The following is an 18,978-nucleotide window of genomic DNA, read 5'->3' on the forward strand; positions in this document are numbered from 1 at the left end:
CAATGAAATATCTAGATGCAGTCTCTAGACAAGGAAGAACCTGGCCTACTTCTGTCTGGGAGTAAATCTGAGAAGGATCTCTTTTTATCTGTTATTATTTTATACCCTATAAATCTCTGCTACTGGCAATTTACCTGTTTATTGTATTTTTATCAGAAGCAGTAGTTCACACCCTGGCTGAGAAGAGTAGGCTCATGCTACACAAGGAATAGAGCCTGAAAGCTAAATGAAGAAGTGAAGGGAAATTTAGACATGTTAAGGAAAGAGTGTTAATATAAGAGATGTGGTCAGAGCTGTAGGGTGGTCATAGCTCAGGTGGAAAGGGAAAAGTACATTTCTGACAGCCCCAGTGTTGCTTCCAGTGGTGATGTAGAAATAAATTTAGACACCTAGCTACAACTCACTGTTCTTAACAAAGGTTTAGTTGACCTTTTCACAGCAGGAAGCATTAATGCCTCAGAGAAGCTGCTGTTAATCCTGTGTGGTAACTTTTTGGATCATCTAGTCCTTCCAGCTTAGCTGAGTAGGTGTGATGCATTTAAAGGCTCCTCAAAGTGCAGAGTTTTTGATATGCAGAACCTCAGGTTAGAAAAATTAGCTCCATCTACTTAATTGCATAATTTGTGAGGAATTGTATTAAATCTCCTAGGTAAAGATGAAACTGCAAGGTAGCTAACATGATTTTAGGGCCGTATAGTAATGGCACAGAAAGAATTTGGCTTTCTTAAATATTTTGTATATGGCTGCAATATTTCAGTTATACCGTTATCTAACTGACAAAGAAGTGCAGCCACCATGTTGTATGATGATCAAATGACTTTACACAATGAGGAGTCTTGTATCATTCAAATATGGACTTGTGCTGTATATAAAATCTAATAAATAATTTTATTTAGCATTTCTGTGATTTTTTTTACTACCTACCTTTCCTCTGTTTTTTTTTCCCTACCCTACAAATAGACCAAGATAGTAATCAGAGCAGATCTGCTCCTTCCTTACAATCAATGAAGAAAGTATTGAGATTTAAATCACTGTGCTTGAATCTCATTGGGAATCCTATCCATTGCTGCAGCAGTTATATATTTGAAATAACAGCAAAAGGATACACTGATTCAAGGCTTCTGGCCTCAAGGATGTTCCTTATTTTGAAATAATCTTTATGTTAACTTTCCTAAGGTTTGAAATGACAGAACAAGCCATTTAGCACATTTCTCAAGGATTTGTTTCAGTATTTCATTGTTCTTTAGGAAAAATTGAAACACATTTTTCAGACTTTTAGCATAGATCTTTGATAGAAGATATTAAATATTGTTAAAACATAACAGTGTTGCTTTTTAAAAAATATATTTTTGTTTCCAGGAGGTAATTTAAATGTGAACAATGTGGAATTTTTAATTATAATAATTTATTAAATCATAATTTAAGAGTGTCAATCCAGACTTTTACAGCTTAGTGTCTAGTATAAAAGTAAATTGTTTATTGAAAGAACCCTTTCTATCAGTTGCTGTTACTAACTGCCTTGCACAGGCAACTACAAACTCCTAGTAGCCCTACATTCTTTTGAAACATCAGATAGCAATGGGATTGGATAGAAAGTTCAACATTCTTTTATTAACTATTTTCATTAACAGTAAACCCTGCAGCATGTTGATGCTGTCCTGTTTGCAGCTGATGGCAAATGGAAATATAAATCATTAAAACTGTGGGCATACAAGCAAAATTCCCCAAGTTCAGTGAAATAGCCATTCTGTTCCAAAGCATCAGGAAAAAAGTTCAGCGGAAAGAAAACAGGATTTGCATTCTGTGGAGGTCAAAACCCCAGAATTCAAAGCAAAGAGGAAATTGGGAATTTTGTTCCTTCCTATAAGCATATTGATTTCAGCAAGGACAGGAAAAGTAGCTGATAGCAGAATGGCATCCCAGCAACCAGCACCTTCATAAAATCAGTTGTGTGTGCTGTGAGCTTGTTAAGGACCCTTATGGAGCCAAATCACTGTGTCAAACAGGAATAATTCCTGTTTAAATTGGTTCCCAGGAGTGGCTGTTTGTGTGTGAGAATCCAATTTTGCTGGAGGTTTCTTTAATCCTTCTCAAGGAAGATTTGTGTGAGCTCTTGAATCAAGGAAGGGGAGAAAATACCATCAAAGTTGAATAGCTTTCCTTCTGCTGGGTTAGAAATATAATTGCAGTGTTTTCAGCCTTAACATAAATATCTGATGAAACTACAAATGAAGGCAAAGGAAAAACCTTTGGGTTTTCCTATACTATTGAGCAGTATTAACAGGAAAACATTGTGTTGGTTGGCAGATGCACTAAATTATATAAATAAATTATTTCCTTCATATCTGGAATGAAGAGTAAAAGACAGAATACATGTTTTTAGGGTGGAGTTTTACAGAATATGGTTTATGGAAATAAAGAGAGACAGAATGTGCAAATTATTAGTTGTTGCAGAGGCATTTATTTCTTTATCTTGCAATCAGTAGAAGCTAAAATTGTCTGAAAAAAATTGTGGTAAACACAAAGAAGTTATCAAAGCAATATATGCAGTATATATGTTAAATCTCCTGCCTAGTTCAGATAGGTATATGGTAACTAAGATATCCTAACTTAGATATCCTTTTAGTTTGGGCCATTCTGATTGTGGTCTTTAATTTGGAGTACTTTCAGTGAGTTTTCTTTTCTTCAAAAATCCTTCTCTGTCTTTCATTTGTACCTTATTTTTTTTATTCCATCTATAATTCAAACTGTTATTTCTCTGCTAATTAAGTTATTCTTTCCGCTATTAAAAATTACTGTCTTGCTTTGTTCTCAGTCATCTTTATATTTACTTTCAATCTTCTGTAGATTTTCCATTTCGTAATGAAATAATTAAGATTTACTAACTTTACTTTTTTAAGGAGAATTTGTACTGCTTTGACTTCCATTTCTTTTTTTTTGCTTTCTAGAGAAATGTTTCTGGCTCAAAACTATTGTAAACATTTAAAAAAAAAAATCCAAATGGTGAAGAGAAATGCAGGTTGCTCAAGAACATGTTTAATTATATGTAACTGTAGTAGGTAGTTAGAATTCAAATTTTTGCTGTATTTATGGGTCAGGGTAGCCTTATTCAGTTAAAATATATGATGAGTTTGAAAGGATTCTGCTTTTTGAAATTTCTTGACTTTTCAGATTTAATATTATCAATTAAAGTTACTTTATTATTACCACATGGCTTGAAATACTAATTTTCTTATATTTAGGCACAGTTAAAAAAACCAGTTCTCTTGAATATCTAAATTATTGCTCAGGTCAGATTTGAGATGTTACTAGGATATCTTTGCTGTTGGTTGTAATACTTTGGCTCCTGTTCTGCACGAGTTTCTCTCTGAAGTGTGTGGATGTGTGTCCTTGTGTTTCAGATTGGAGAGTTTGTATACCTGATTGAGGGAACAGGTGATTTACCTCTGCCTTCAGAATTGCCTGCCTTGGATAATCCAAATGTTTTGCAGGCTACCTCAGAAGGTACAGTGAATAGAAGGAAAAAGAGTAAAATAGAGCAAATAATTTTTTTTGTAAATATTCTTTTATTTATATGGATTTTTCTTAAAATCATTAAGTACATGTGGTAAAAAATAAGTTGTTTATAGTGAAGTGTAAAAAATACATTATAATGAATATATGCAATAGTTTTTCTAATGTTTTCCAGTCCATTCTCTTCAGAGCATCAGCTGGTTGTTGGTGATCTTTGTCTTATATTGTTTTTAACATAGTCTACATACTTTTTCATAATTTTTCTTATTTTTTTCTTCTAAATATAGGTTGCTAGCCATATGAACCAGGACAAGTCATCTTTATTTAGAATTTTTTTAGCTTTAAAATATGAGTTTTTTGTGCAGTGATGTGATTTTCCAATGATATTCCTTTTGTCTTCAAACAGCCAGGGATAAAGTCCTGTCCATCCTATTTCAGAATCAGTGTAGCTGCTACTTGAAATAATTTCTGATAGTTTCTTTTAGAGGAGATGAAACATCATCTAGAGAGGTAAAAGCATGGCCGTGTTGTGTAGGTAGCAGAAAGACTTCGGTAAACTTTTAATACTGTCATAATGATAGTAGCACTAAAGCCTGGGAATTTTTTTATTAGCTAATTTATTAGTTATTTGTTAGCCCTATTAGCTAAATTTTGGGCTGCATTTCAGTCTGCTAATTTTTACTTTCCTATTATGTTGAAAAATAAAGTATTATAGGTAATAAATGGCATGTACTAGGTTAATAGCATGAAATTAAGCCTTGAAGGAATTTTGTACTCTTATTTTCTTTGGAAATTAGAAATTTTAAATACTCTCTGCAATTCTACCAGCTGATAAATATGGTGTGTGGTTTTGTTTTGCTCTTTCATTTCTTCGGGCTTTTTTAACAGATGCAAGCACAGCACAGCCAGTTTTCTATTTGAAATGTGGACTTGGTCAGACTCTGGAGGAGAATCTGAGGATTCCATTGATCAATGAATCAAGAGAGAGGGCCCTGGCTCTCGCTGCACAGCAGCAGATGTCATCTGTTGAGTATGAAAGGAGATCGATGACTGGGACTCTGCAGAGCAGCAGCGTTCGTGTTGCAACTGCATTGCTGGGGCTGTCCAGAGTGGAGGTGAGAAACACAATTATCTGGTGCTGCAATTAAGTTTAGTTGTCCTTGATTTATAGGACTGAATTTTTTTTATGTTTCAGGTAATAGTGTGAAGTTAGATTTTTTTCACACGTCTGTAATCTGACAGTTACTAATCCCAATTCCCCCTCAGGCACTGCAATATTTTGAATGTTCATTCTGAAGCTACTTTGTCACTCCATGCTATGATGATGTCCTTCCTTTAAGAAAACTTGACTGCAGTTAAGAAAAGTACTAACAATTTACTTTACTTCTGAAAAATACCTGTTGATTAAAAAAGCTTTCATATTCTATGTAATAGGTATCTGTATTAGCAACGTTCACTATGCATATTTTTGTAAGAAATGGATTTTTTTTCCCCAACCCAATAAACTTTGATAATAAGTGAAGGAGCAGGACAGATGTTTCCTTGTCTTGCAATCAATGCAAAATAGTTTTGAAAAGCCTTCAAGTTTTTCTAATAAGATACAGCTCTCCTCTTATGCCTCATTGAACCTATACATATTCTCCTAAGATTTCAATATCTAGAAACAAAAAGTTCTTTCAAGGCAGTCAATTAAACAATCAGTTATTACTTGTGAATAAGTTTATAATAGTATTATTGCCAAATAAACAAGGCTTTTCCTCATGAAGAATTCAAGTGTAGCCTTCTGAGGATGATGGCCACACTCTGGGTTTTAATTTCCCTTGTGTCCTGATGGTGCCTTGCCTCACACCAATTGCTGGGCAGCAATGTTATACCAACTTTCCAGTTAGACAGTTCCCCAAGTAAGAGGAAAAGAATTTTCCCTTGTGTTTTGATGTTCCTGAATTTATGCCTTTTGTTTGAAAAGTAATAGAAAACAAACAAAATGAGGGAAAATTACATCGTAACTTTTATCTGTTGTGTGTTTGGAGTGGGACAGCAATTGTAATCATGTCATCTAGACTCAAGCAATCTCCTTTGGCATCATGGCAAATCCACTGCTGTGGTAAACTTTTATTGAGTTTTCATAATTCAAGTCCCTTAATATCACAGTAACTTTGCAAATACTTGATGAAAAGTCTAACTGTTCTGAAGCTGTGTGTGGGATCAAGACTGAACATAATAGGGACACTTCTTGCACCACCAGACATGCTAAGATGCAATATGAGTTCTAAAACCACATGTATTGGGGAAGATTGGATGATAATTAGCTTAGTTACCTTATAAAACACATAATGGTGGATACTAGCACTGAATGAATTATCAAGTGAGAAATGAAACTAATGTGCAGAAAGAAGTATTCTGTTCCATGTACACAAAGTCTTATACTTGCTTATGACAAATACAGGGGAGAAGTTCTTCTACTGGCATAGAAAAGAGTTTGCACATTAAAAAAATCTCAATATCCACTATGCGGACTAAAATATGAAACATATTCCTAAAAACTTTTTGTAATAAATTCTCTCCATCTATCTGTTTAAAGGTGCTAACATAGAAATTCTGGTTGCATTAACTGGAGAAACCTTTTTTGAGGGAGGTTGATATTCTGCAGTGAAAATTGGAGCTGAAATTTGTTTTAGGTGGTCTAAATTCTGTCCTTTCCCCACAATAAAAAGGCAAAAAAGAAAAAAAGCCAATCTACAGCACCCACAGTTCAATTAATTATTTGGGCTCCCAAACTTCTTTGGGGTACATGTTTTAGGTTATAGAGAAATCCAGAGTCTTTAGAAATCTGTTCTTCTCTTTTGGATTTCTGTTCCACCTTTCTACTTGCTTCCTGCAGGTAGAATCATGTTAGACAATAGATGGACAGAAGAGAAAATACCCTTACATTAGTACTACTGGTCCAATTTTATCATGTCAAATTGAAGAATAAATAACTAAATAATTGCATGATTTCCAGTCTCTCTAAACTGCAATTTTTTGTCATGTTTACTTAAGTCACATGGAAAACAGCAGTAAAGGTGGGCTGTGTTTTTGGAGTCAAACTGGATATCCATAATCAGTAACTAGAGGTATAATTTTTTACTCAACCCATCTATACACACCTAAAAGTCCTAGGTACTTTTTTACTATGTTTTTACTGTTTTTTTTTTTTTTTTTTTTTTTTTTTTTTTCCCATAAGGAACAAACATGTATTTTGATTGTTTAAATTATTGGAATTAGTAACAAATTGTGGATATTCTCAGCTCAGTCAGAGAGAAAGAGAAAGGTTTTTTAACCAGGCAAGAGCCTGGGAAACAGTTGGGAAAGAATGTAAATAATTCTCGAATCGATCTTGTTATTCACATTGTTTATAGATATGCTCTGCCACTGTGCGTCATTCACTGCCCACCAATGGTGTGAGATGTTTTTACTCTAAGACCAATGAAATTAGTCCTCTTGATGTTCTCTATATATAGAGCGGTGCATTTGAAATAAATCAGAGCTCATTTTCTTTGCCTTCTGATCTGGAGTTCTCTGTTCCCGTCCTGCTCGACAGCGACAACAAATAATGATTTTTAAAATATTTTTTCCATAAAATTGTGTTACTCTCTTACTTTGTGAGTTTCTTTAATTCCTCCTAAAACATTTTTGGGTAGTAGTAAAGATAATATAGGATGGAACTCTCAGACAGTGTTAATGTTGGGTTTGGCATTATAGTGAATAATTAACAAAGGCTGTTTTGTGAGTAATTAGTAATGATGAATAAGAGAAGGGTGAAAGGGGGGTGTTTAGGTGAACATAGATAACAAGGGAAGGAAGAGGGTATTGGAAAAAAGATAAGAGACTGTGGAAGAAGAACATGTTTAGACTAAGGTTACTAAATGTAGTAAATAGAGGAAAGTGAAGAAAAAAGCAATAACAATATGAGAATTCATTTACTTGGGACTGTGAGGGAAAGGATGCTGCAGTCAGTGAAGTGAGATTCAAAATGACACGCCTAGTTTTAGACCCAATTGCTAGATACAGGGCTTTTTCTTCATATCTGCCGATAATCTCCTTGTGTAACTAGACATTATGATAGGAAAAGTCCTGTTGTACAAGAATCCCAGAGCTAAAGCTTTAACTTTGTGCTGTGTCCAGGTGTGCCCTCATTGTTAAGCTGTAAAAAGTATTTACTTAGGCCATTTTGCTTCCTTTTGAATGTGTCTCATCTGAGTGTGGACACCACATTTGCCATACTCCAGATGTTAGGACATTGTGCATTTCCTTTCTATCCTGCTGTCCATGTGACTGAGCAAGATGGAGCGTTTTCATTTTAGTACACCACAGTGGTGTTGGTGAGTTTGAGTTTTGATCAAGGAAAAATGGATGGAGACCTTGTGCACTTGGGGTTGTGGCTTCTGCTGTTCAGCTGACGTGGCAAAGTCTCATCCTACACCTGTCCAGCTTGGATCTTCAGAGTTCGTTCTCTTCATAGACACCCAGAGATCAAGAAGGATTTTTTGTGTTCTCCTGTATGATTATGGAAATTTGTAAGCTCAGTGTAAAGAACTGCTTTTTTAAAAACTGGTGTGGGGTTTTTTTGAGGAAGAATCATGGTGTCCTTGAGCAGAGAAGGTACTGGAAATAAAAAAATGCATTAGATACATTTGAGTGGGAATGAACTTTTCAGAAAAGGACCTGTGGTCAGATTTCAATTTGCTGAATTTGCAAGTGAGACCGATGTCTTTTCTATTACATCACTTATCTTTTGATATGGGATTAAGGGAGGTGGCAAACACAATTGACCACAGGGGTTCTGAGAGACCAAGATAATAAATTTCTTTATTGATGAGAAGCAGTTTTAGAAGTTAATTTCTGGAAGGAAGAAATGGTTCTAAATTAGGACTTGAAGAGCAGTAATATGCAAGGAAGGAGAGAAGTGCCTCAGAACCCTGTAACAGAATCTGCCACCCTTTACACATAGAAAGTGCAGGTGGCACATCTAAGAAAATACCTTGGAAAATCAAAAATTCCTTGAGACTTTCAAGATCAAGTTTAATTCTGATGCTTTATATACCCTCCATTGATTTCCAAAAAAATTATTCGAAGAAAATAATTAATCCTGGGAACTGAATGCAAATACTATTAGCTGGTAATAAGACTTCCACACTTGGAATATCATGAACCATCAGGTTGATGAAGTAAAAGTGCTTGGAGTCTTTCTTTTTGCAGTAGGGAGGCCTTAGATCTGCATTGATCATGAGAGTTAAAAAATATTAAATTCCATTTAATTCTCACTGCCCATAAAAATGTTAAAAATTGGAGCAGTTGCAACATTCATCTGAATTGTGTTGACATTTTCTCTTGGAAAAGTTAGCCTATGAGGCAGCAAAGTCTAGTCTTGTGTATGGTTGCAGAATTTTCTTTTTACACTAGGTCTCATTAAACATGTTTTCATCCTTTACTTGTTTACAAGGTGCCAGGAAATATTTGAAATGTTCATATACTGTGTAATACTAACCAACTGGGTTTTTTCCCTAACCTATATTTAAAAATGAGATGACATGAACAAAGATTTAAAAAAAAGTCTTTCAGTGAGTTTTTAAATAATAAGACATTTCTTCAAGATAATTATAATTCAAATGTGTTCAGTACTCCAGGAAAGGTCATCTTACAATTATACTGTCAATTAAAATTTAACAAAACTGAGTAGTCATGTTGGATTTTTATTTCAGTGTTGGAAAATAGTCTAGTTATAAAAATAATTTTAGGTATAAATTTATATTTGATTACGTAGAAGAGCAAGTCAAATGTAAACTGGTAAATGTATGTATTTCTTTTGGTTGGGAACCTCCCATTACAAGTTAGAATGAATTTTTTTTTTCCACTACAAAATATTCTGGCATTTCATTCCTATCAGAGAGAAGTGGAATTTGCAATTAATATGGCAATTGAATTATTTGTACCTAATGATTTTTTTAATTAATTTTGTGTGCGTTTGAGAGGGAGTAATGTCAGAGCCCAGTCTTGTATGATAGAAATGAGTGAATAGTGAGCTCAGATTTTCAACTCACATAACAATTTTTCCTGTTCCTTCTGTAAATTATATTTGCACAAGGTTGTGCAAATACAGTAGTACAAGAACTATCCTAAGAATTTGGTTTGATGTGAATTTTTTAGGCAAATAGATCTGTCCAATTGCTCTTCATAGAACAAGAATTTTGAATAATTAACTGTTTCTATATTTATTGTGCAAAAAACCCTATATTAATAGCCAAATCTTATCAGGCTCCCAATGTCCTTTTGTACTTTTTGTTTAACACTGTATTGTCACTGTGGAAGGATAGATTAATGGTCAAAACAAAGCAATGGCAGAGTGTGGGTCTCATTTCTAAAACCAGCAAGAGAATGTGGGATTTGTACTAAAACGGGGAAAAAAAGCAAACCAAAAAAAAAACCCATCACCAACCCAATGCAGAACCCAAGTTTATTTGATTTAAACAGTAATTTGACCATCTTACACCTAATGGATATCTTTCAGAACCACTCATTTTCCTTTTAAATTGAGTTTTTGAATTCACACAATGGATTTGCGTTCCTTGGCCTACTGAAATATGTACTGTGATACCTGCAGTCCTGGCAGTATTTTAAAGCAAAAGACTTTGAGAATAAACCAGTTTTCTTAGCAAAACATGCATATTTCCATATTTATCTCTGTCCTAGATTTGCTTCAAGATAATTCACAGCAGTCATTAATTCAAAGTCTTGTCTGTAACAAAGACATTACTCAGTTTAAAACTTGTCCAGCTTACAATTACTCTTGAGCATTGCAATTATGGTGTGTTATTGGATTGAAAATGGCAATTTTGAGCAAGTAGTGTATTAAATCATTGCAGTATTTTTGTAATGTTATCCTACAGGAGTCAAATTAAGTTCATTAAGAGGTTCAGATGCCTGTAATGCTGTGCTAATCCTTTACTAATATGTTTCATGCTGTTGATTAGCAATGCTTTTTACCAAGAGGAGGAGCTAATTGTCTCTAGAATTGATTCTAAATGCCAATATTTCTAAAATACATGTTCAACATTAAAATATCAGTTAGCTAATAGTTATCCCTTGCCAAAAAGCAACATAACTTTTCTTTTTCATGCTTCTTATTACTCAGAAACATTATGAAGTAGGAGAAGAAGCATCTTTCTACCACTGATACAAAATATTTTTCTTTTTATGTTTTTTTCCCTGTTCTTGCCTTTCCTGCATATGCATAAAGGCTAGCAGAGATTATTTCTGGGTAGGCTATGGTTTTACTGTAAATTTCAAAATGCATTATTCTTAAACAAATGTTTCAGATGTATGATGTCTAAAAATAACTTACAAGTCAGTTTTTATTTGGATCACTCAAAATTGCTATGTAAGTTTCTTAATTACCAATTCAGTTTTAGAATTGAGCCTGTACAGTTTCGTATTTCTCAACCTGAAAATTGAGTATGATTGCTCAGCTGTCTACATTATTGCTTCACTTGCAGAGAGATGCACTTCTGAAACCTCGCAGGCACCCCCCCGAGCTGAAGTACGTGCATTACAGTGTAGAAGTGAGCATAAAACACCTCTTTGAAGTTCCTAAAAAGTTCTCTATTCCGGTGTTATCTTCAGCCAGACTTAATTTGAACACTTCATCAGCCTCATGCCCTGCATCTCAGAAAACAGGTAATAGTCTTAAAGGTGACGAATTTGACTGTATTCTTTTGCCAAGATAATCTTTAAGGTTTTCCTGAGTAGATTCAGAAAATTATCTTTCTTTCCTTTGATTATTTCCTTTGATTATAGTTGATACTATTGATGAACTTTGCCTTTCTTGTCACTACCCAAGTTCTAAATATTAGCTCAAACCAGTGCCTTCCACTTGCCATTGGTTTATTGGTTTTCTCAAAGGCACACAAGCACGGGAGTCTTGCTCTATAAGACAAATTAATGTGATCTGTTTGCCTGACAGATCCTGAATTTATGCTCCCTTCCCATTTCTCCTTTCCACTTCTCATCCAGCATGGATCTGTGTTCAAATTGTGCTACTCATATCACATCTCTTGTTTGCCCTCCTCAGTCAGCCAGAGGGAGATTTCAGCTAATGGTGTCCCTCATTAATGAACAGTTCTGCATTACCTTTCAGAGTGATCTTGCCATCTTTGGTCAGTCTGTTGTCTCTAATTTTTCTAATATCTTAAATTTTATACAGAAATCTTGTTGTTTTTTTAAAAAAATGCTTTATTTAAACCTTTAAAGCACTCTAGGTTGCATTTCTTAAAAAAACTCACAAGCAGCTTGAGCCATTGAGAGAACTGGAGTCTGGGGAAAAGGAATCTCAGAGGTGAGCTTCATGCAAATTTGTAGAAACTTGAATTATACACAGTCCATATCTAGTTTTGTTTCACCAGTTCTTAATCAATGGAGTCCTTCTGCATAGTTTTGCAGTTCACTTTTCCAAGTTGTGCTTTCTTGGTCTTTGTTTTGACACTCAATGTATATCTTGGTTTTGTCTATTCTATTCTGGAATAATAAAAAGAATCTCTATTTTTTTCTGAGGAGTCTTTATTATTGATACTTTAATTGAAGTAGAATTCACCTGCTATAAAACATTTTAGGGTGTGTTTTTAGGAAGATGGCAGCAATAGTTATGGCAGTATTAGAAGCAGGATTGGTGAGGGACTACAGGATGAGCAGTCAGTAGAAGCTGCAGAATAGATGTGACACTGAAGGCTGGAACACGTCACGTGTGGCGGGATATTTAAATCCTAAAATCTTTCATTGTCAAGTTAATAACAATATGTTTGTGTCATAATTACTGTAGAGGTGAACTAAAAATAGTCAATGTCTTTGTTGAGTGTTTTAGGAGATTCTTTGGATTACACTGTAGAAGAGCAGAATAACAGCTGGGGGAAAGAGAGCCAACTCTGCACACACAGATCTGATGTCCTGACAGGAACTCCATCATGGTCTCACAACAAAGGTTCTTAACTGACCAGTTGGCAGATCACTGTTGCTTCGCAACTGCTCAAATGTTTTTAAAAAATTATTTTAAATGTGAATGGATATAACTGAAAATTTAGAATATTAATTGCATTGTTTTCACTAAAAAAACATAGTGAATAAATGACATTATAATAAAGAATGTAGGAAATGAACGACTTCAATAACATACTATAATAAATGATATACTATTATAAATTACAGTAAGGAAGTAGTTATTTTACTCTTATATCATGCTGCTTCTTTATTCATCAAATGATATTAAACAAATACTTGAAAGAGGAGAGTAATCAATGTAAAATCAGTGTATACATATGGCAGTGTACACAATCTTTTTGATATATATTTTTTCTTTCTAGAATGGGTAATAGTTACAGGAGGAAGTGGAAATGTCAAGATGATGCAGAAAAATAAATGGGGCTTTTGTAGTGAATTCAGAGAGGTGATGAGGTAAAGAACATCCAGAAAGGGAAGCTAATATAACCAACTGAATAGCATGAAAACAACTGTCTTCCTTCTTCAATAGGAAGACAGTGCCAACTGATTCAGTGTATTTGTTGCACTAATGAGGAAATGCAGGAGGATTTACAGGCTCTTAGAAAACACAATATTGTGACAGAAGTCCCCAGCTGGTGGTCCTGGATAAACCATTGGTCTCATCTGAAAATTTTGACATCATTGTCTAAGAAAGCAGCAGTATTTTAGGCATGGTGGTGGTTTTCCCTAGGGTGGGAGTAGCTGGTTCTCTGAAGAAATGACAGTGCTTATATTTATGAAGAAAAACAACAGTGGAAGCAAGCTGACTAAAATCAATCTTTGGACCAGAATTTCTTAGATTGCAGTAGCAGGAAGTGTGCAACCAGTGTTTTAAGAACTCTGCAAACAGGGCATTAGAAGGTAAAAAAAAATCAATGCCACTCAAAGCATTTTCTTGTAAAATAGATCTTGTTAAATGATTTTATCACATTTTTGGCACTATTTACAGATCAAATAGATAAAAAGAGTACAACATGCTTACCTTACTTAAAGTGTAATATCTTGATCAAAACCCATACTGCATACTTGTATGGATCTAAAATAATACATTTCCAAGATTGAAAACCTTTAGCAAATGTTAATTCAATATTGGAAAGTCATCAGAAAGGGATTCCTTAGGAACCAGTTTCACTAATTGCAAAGATTATACAAAGACTTTGTTGAGTTAGGAATGACACAGATTTTGTGAAAGAAGTTAGTTGGAATTCTTACATAGTTATAAGCTATGAATTTTAGTGCAAGCAAATATGTAATTATATATTTGGAACAAAGTCTGCATGCTAAACCATTTGGTAGGGTTTAACCACACCATGGTGGTTGTTCACCTTTGTCTCAAATGGGATCTTTAAGAGCTTTAGTTTCCCTCTCTCATTAAAAATAACCTGGGAAATAATTCAATTCCCATATTAGGGAGTTATTATTAGCTCAGGGAAACATAATTGACAGTAAAACTGCAATGCTTTACAAACGAAAGAATGATAGATTGAACATTAAGAAAGTCATGTTAGGCATAATTGAAAAATGTTGCAACATTGAAATATGTTGCCTTTTTCTTAGAGGGATGCTGTGAAAGAATTCAAAGTATAAGATGTCAAGTGGGACTAAAATAATGGCTCCAAATTTTAGCAACAGAGAAGTAGCATGCAAAACCAGCTCCATGCTTCACCAAACTAACAAGTTCCTTTTAAAGGTGAAAGCATGAGAAACTTTGAATAGAGAGGCTTTATGGCTCAGACTTGTAACTTGAGTTGTAACTTTGTTTACCTGTGTCACCACTGACTTTGTAATGCATATATATGTTTATAATCTCTATAATTATTTAAGATTTCCTGCCATGCAGTCTTATTTTACAAAGCTGTATCTGTGTAAGTGAGCATGCTCTTCCTGCAGGTGAGGACCATGTTTGGTAAGTCAGAGCTATTATATTATCTCTGTTGAATAGCTTTTATAAGCGTTTTTTCTGCTGAATATTTGCTGGTCCTGTCCAGCAGCACAAAACCCACTGTGTTTAGGAAAGAAGGAAAGAGCTGTGAATTTTCAAGCAGAACTGTGAAAACCAGTGTAAAAGTCAGTGCTATTTGTCTTTTCTGCAGTGAATCCACTGAAAATCAGCTTTGACTGAGTTTTAACTAAGCAGAACAACTTCTTAGGCAGTTGGGTTTCTTTGAACAACATGGTTTTTATGCTAAATAATGTTACTGATCAAAGATGAAATAACATAGGTAGAAAGGGGAGGCTTTGTTTTGCAGTGATGTCTCCCAGAATGTTTGAGAAATGTGCAAAGCAGCAGAGAACTTATCTCACAGTGTGAACTAAAGCTGTCAGCCTTACTTCCCACTCTCTGTTTTTCTGACATCAGCTCCATTGTTCTTTCATCAAAGGATTTTTTGTAAAATTTTGAAAAACAAGGGTCCTTGAATGCATAACTTAAAAAATACAGTGCAGGTATAGAAAAGTGCTGTTATTGTATTATGAAAGAGAACATAATACTGGAACAGCACATCCAGTTCTTGTTCCACACTTCAGACAGAAGGTTGCAAATGAGGAAGGGGTCAGCCAAGTTCTATAGTAATTTTCAAGGTTTTGAAAGATTGAATACCTTGATGACTCCATGATCTCTGAGGGAAAGAGGTTCCTTTCAGGTTACCTGTAATTATTTAAAAAGGGAAAATATGTCTGACTGTGAAGACTGTTAAGTGCTCTATGCAGAAAGTACAGCACTTTCTACATAAGACAGAGATTTGTAATGAAGCAATTTATGATTTCTGTAAAAATATGTGAATGAGAGGTTTATCAAATGTGAACAAACTCAAGAGAAACAAAAATCTTTCTATCACTCAGTCTTTTGAAAAAGAAAGTGAGAGCTTTCCTAGGATACACACTTTTGCTCCAATTGTCAGGTTAAGACTTAATATAAGAATTGTTTGGTGAAATTCTAATGCTAAAAGAAACATCCAAAATATGTGTTTTGGTATTAAATAAGGATTTATCCCAGAATTAGGAAGTTCTGGAATTTTCTGGAATAGGCTATGCCTTTATACATTGTAACATGACACTGACAATTCCTTTGAGTAATGGAAACATAAAAGTTCCTGGGACAGAGCACCTCACAGAGCTGCCTGTGACAGTTCATCGATACTGAACCATCTGAGTACTTTATAAGAAGGGCTTCCTGTTAATTTGATTTTCTTTTTTTCAAACTGTTTTTTTGTTTGCAATCTTCTGCCTTGAAATGACTTTAGATTGCCACTTGTGCTATTAGCAGAAAACCTGATAGCAATTGGACTAGACATTTTTTAAAGGAAAGAAAATATATGGGAGTAAATGGCTGATAGCAATTGCTGTTCTAAACATTGCAGCAGCACATGTCAGTACCAGCATATGAATACCTTCTTTTATACCTTTTAATAATAACCAAATCCCATCATGGAATGATAAATACATGAATATATTCCATCAGTAATGATAGATTTGTGCAGTTCTATAAGGTAGTGGTAGATTTTAATCTTCAAATGGATATGCACCTAAGCAAGTGTGTCCTGATTAGCAATTTCTGTAGTTTATTAGCATGTGAATTATTGAACTTTTCTAAGGCAAGCATACACTGCTTGCTATGGAATGCTTTTTGTCATTCCATATGGTTTAGAGTTTTTCCTATATTTATAAAAATAAACGTGCAAAACCTAGACATGAATATAAAACTAAAGCCTTTTTCTGATGGCTAGGTTGTACTATTTCACATCAAAATTGCCCATATAAATAAGTAAATCTTACAACTAATTTTCAATGAATAAAAGTTGTTCCACCTTGCTGTCTAATTTAGATTCAGTATCAAAAGCTAATATTGGAGTTCTGTTGCCTCTTCCTACAGGATTTGACAATGTTGGCTCCCTGCTGTTACACTTACAAAGAATATCCAAGAAGAGTTGTCTTGTTTTTCTTTCCCCCCCCCCTTTCTACCCAGTGAATGATGAAAAATCTTTGTCTACAGAACTATTAAGAATTGCTAGATATTTTCTACTTTCTCAGTAATTGTTCCTACAGTTACTTTATTTGTATTGTTCTGTCTTCTTTGTGGTTTCTGGTAAAGCTACTAGTGACTTACTTTTTTATCTTTTTTAAACAAAGAAAACCTTTCTTCAGAGAAATCTAGATCACAAAAAGAAAGGAACCACACCACAGAAGTCTCTAGCTAGCTCTTATTATATCTTTTCACTATAAGCCTTCATTACTAATTATGCATTAAATTATTATTTTGCAGTAAGTGATAAAAAAGACTTGGTTTTGATCCTCTCTCCATGTAATATTTCCTTATGCATTCAGTGCAGTCTTTGTAATAGTTCTGAGCTTTCTTCCTTGTTTGTGGGAAATTTTGTTCAGTCTTCCATTCACAAAGAATCAGTTTTGAAATACTTTTGTAAGTTTTGAGTGTGTGTTTTAGCGAGACCTTAGCTCTTTGTTGTGTTTTTAGATCAAGAGTCTTTGATCTATTTTATCAGTGTAATTCTTTATAATTTGGCTAATCCCTTCCAGCCGCGGCTACTCATCAAATGGCTGAAGAAAACACCTTCATGTCGTGGTTCTTAAAGCTGTATTAAGTAACCTTGGCAGCACTGCTCACTGATGTAGTGACCACTTGTTTCTAGAGTGCCTGTGAGTATTTTTCATAAATATTAGGCTCAATGATTATTAAACAACCAGCCCCCTACAACTGCTTTACTGTAGTGCCACACAGCTCCTCACTGGCTTCTGAATGATACACAAACACATCTGCTGAATATTCATAACAAGACATTAAAAAAAAGTGTCTCCCATTTTTATTTTTAGATCAATTAAGGAAAACCTGCTTTCATTCTTGTTTCTGATTAAGTGTATTTAACTTTTTGTTTAGGTGTATAATGGTATGCTGTATCTAAACAGAAAAAGGAACAAATAACCAGTTGTTAGGTTTTTGTAGAAGCCCTTCTACAAATCTGTTTGATTAAGATAAAGTGAAAAGAAATAATAAATAAACATACACAGTGGCAGCAAATAATTTCAAAACTTTTAAACACTCAGTAGGGGATATAAAAGAGTAGTTGCTTTTTCTGAGACTACTGAGTGATGTTCTAATTTAGATGAGCCCATTTGAAGACCTTATATGTAAGCAAAAGTCAGAAGAGTCTGGATTCTTAATTATGTTTGCTTTTTTAACCTTCTAGGAGTCCATACCTGCAAATTCAGTCTCGAAGTTAATTTAAACAGTTGTTTGTGACACATGCATAGTGTCAGAGACTGAGATAAGTTCAGTGAGAAATTTAGCTTTGAAATTCTGAATAGATAGAATCACCATTCCTGAACAAAAGCTAATATAATGTGCAATTATTTGATGAACTGCTGAAGGCACATACTTTCCTACCTTCACAAATTATGACGGTAGATTGTGGTGTGGAAGAGTAGCATTTCTATTTTTACTCATTTCATCCTCCCACAATTTGTAATAAGGCTAAACAGTGACCACTAAGGGCCATTATTACTACCTTACAGAATATGTTTTTTCTTACATTTTAATGTCAAAACAACTGCCATTACTTTTCTTTGAAAGGTACTGTTTGTAGGCTAATGCAGTTAGAGGACTTAATTTGAATTTAAGCAGATCTAAAATGATGAGTTATAAGATTTTTAAGAACCAGAGGACATGAACTTTGTTAGTTTTGGTGATCAGATTGTATTTTGCAATAAATAAATGGCACAAAAGGCCAGGGAGTTGCCAGAGGACATGATCAGTGCCTATGTGCTATAATTTAGTTTTCCAACAATGCATGGTGAAATTGCACACTGAAAGTTTAGCTTTTGCAAATACCCCTGTTTTGACAACTGTCTCACAACAAAATCCAATATGATCAAGTGAATGTTTCCTGTAGGCATTTGTCAGACATAAATCTAGAAAATAAAACTGTCAGCTTATTTCATATGGAATGCTTCCCTGTGAAACAATAAAAATCCTGAGTAGGGATGGAGGCTGTAGCAAACCCCTGTATTGATCTGCCTGACTTTTCACTGTTGAAGAAATGCTTGCAGCCTCATTCTTTTTGATGGATGCAGGCTCTGCTTCCTGCTACATGGGAATTAAATAAATGATGCCCATGGCTTACGGTTGACACTCTTTTCTCAGAAATTGTTAGGTAAGCCAGCTGTGGCCCCATGGGTGATGTTCATTAAATCTTTGAATATATCCCTAAATTAATCTTTGTTGAATGTCTTATGAGATTGAGAGAACAAAACATGCCAATCTGAGACATTTTTAAGCCCAGTTTACTTTATGGTATTTAAAAACATTTTGAAGGAAAAAAATGTCAATCTTCACCTATAATTTGAAGACAAATGATTTCTGTAGTTATTTTGATTTGAAGGATCCAT

The 18,978-nt window shown here is 34.4% G+C and overlaps 1 protein-coding gene across 6 annotated transcripts in view; it reads left to right on the top strand.

Moving 5' to 3' along the window:
• The window catches only part of CFAP47 (cilia and flagella associated protein 47), a 354,600-nt gene that overhangs the window by 95,309 nt on the left and 240,313 nt on the right, over positions 1-18,978 (top strand). For 5 of the 6 annotated variants that reach the window (XM_053934673.1, XM_053934672.1, XM_053934674.1 and 2 more), the window contains exons 43-45: positions 3,402-3,504; positions 4,402-4,628; positions 11,046-11,226. In XM_053934673.1, coding sequence (XP_053790648.1) covers positions 3,402-3,504; positions 4,402-4,628; positions 11,046-11,226 — 511 coding nt within the window. The remainder of the gene's footprint in view (positions 1-3,401; positions 3,505-4,401; positions 4,629-11,045; positions 11,227-18,978) is intronic. The other variant, XM_053934675.1, reaches the window with a different exon arrangement.

Source organism: Vidua chalybeata, chromosome 2, assembly GCF_026979565.1.
Source record: "Vidua chalybeata isolate OUT-0048 chromosome 2, bVidCha1 merged haplotype, whole genome shotgun sequence".
Lineage (NCBI taxonomy): Eukaryota > Metazoa > Chordata > Aves > Passeriformes > Viduidae > Vidua > Vidua chalybeata.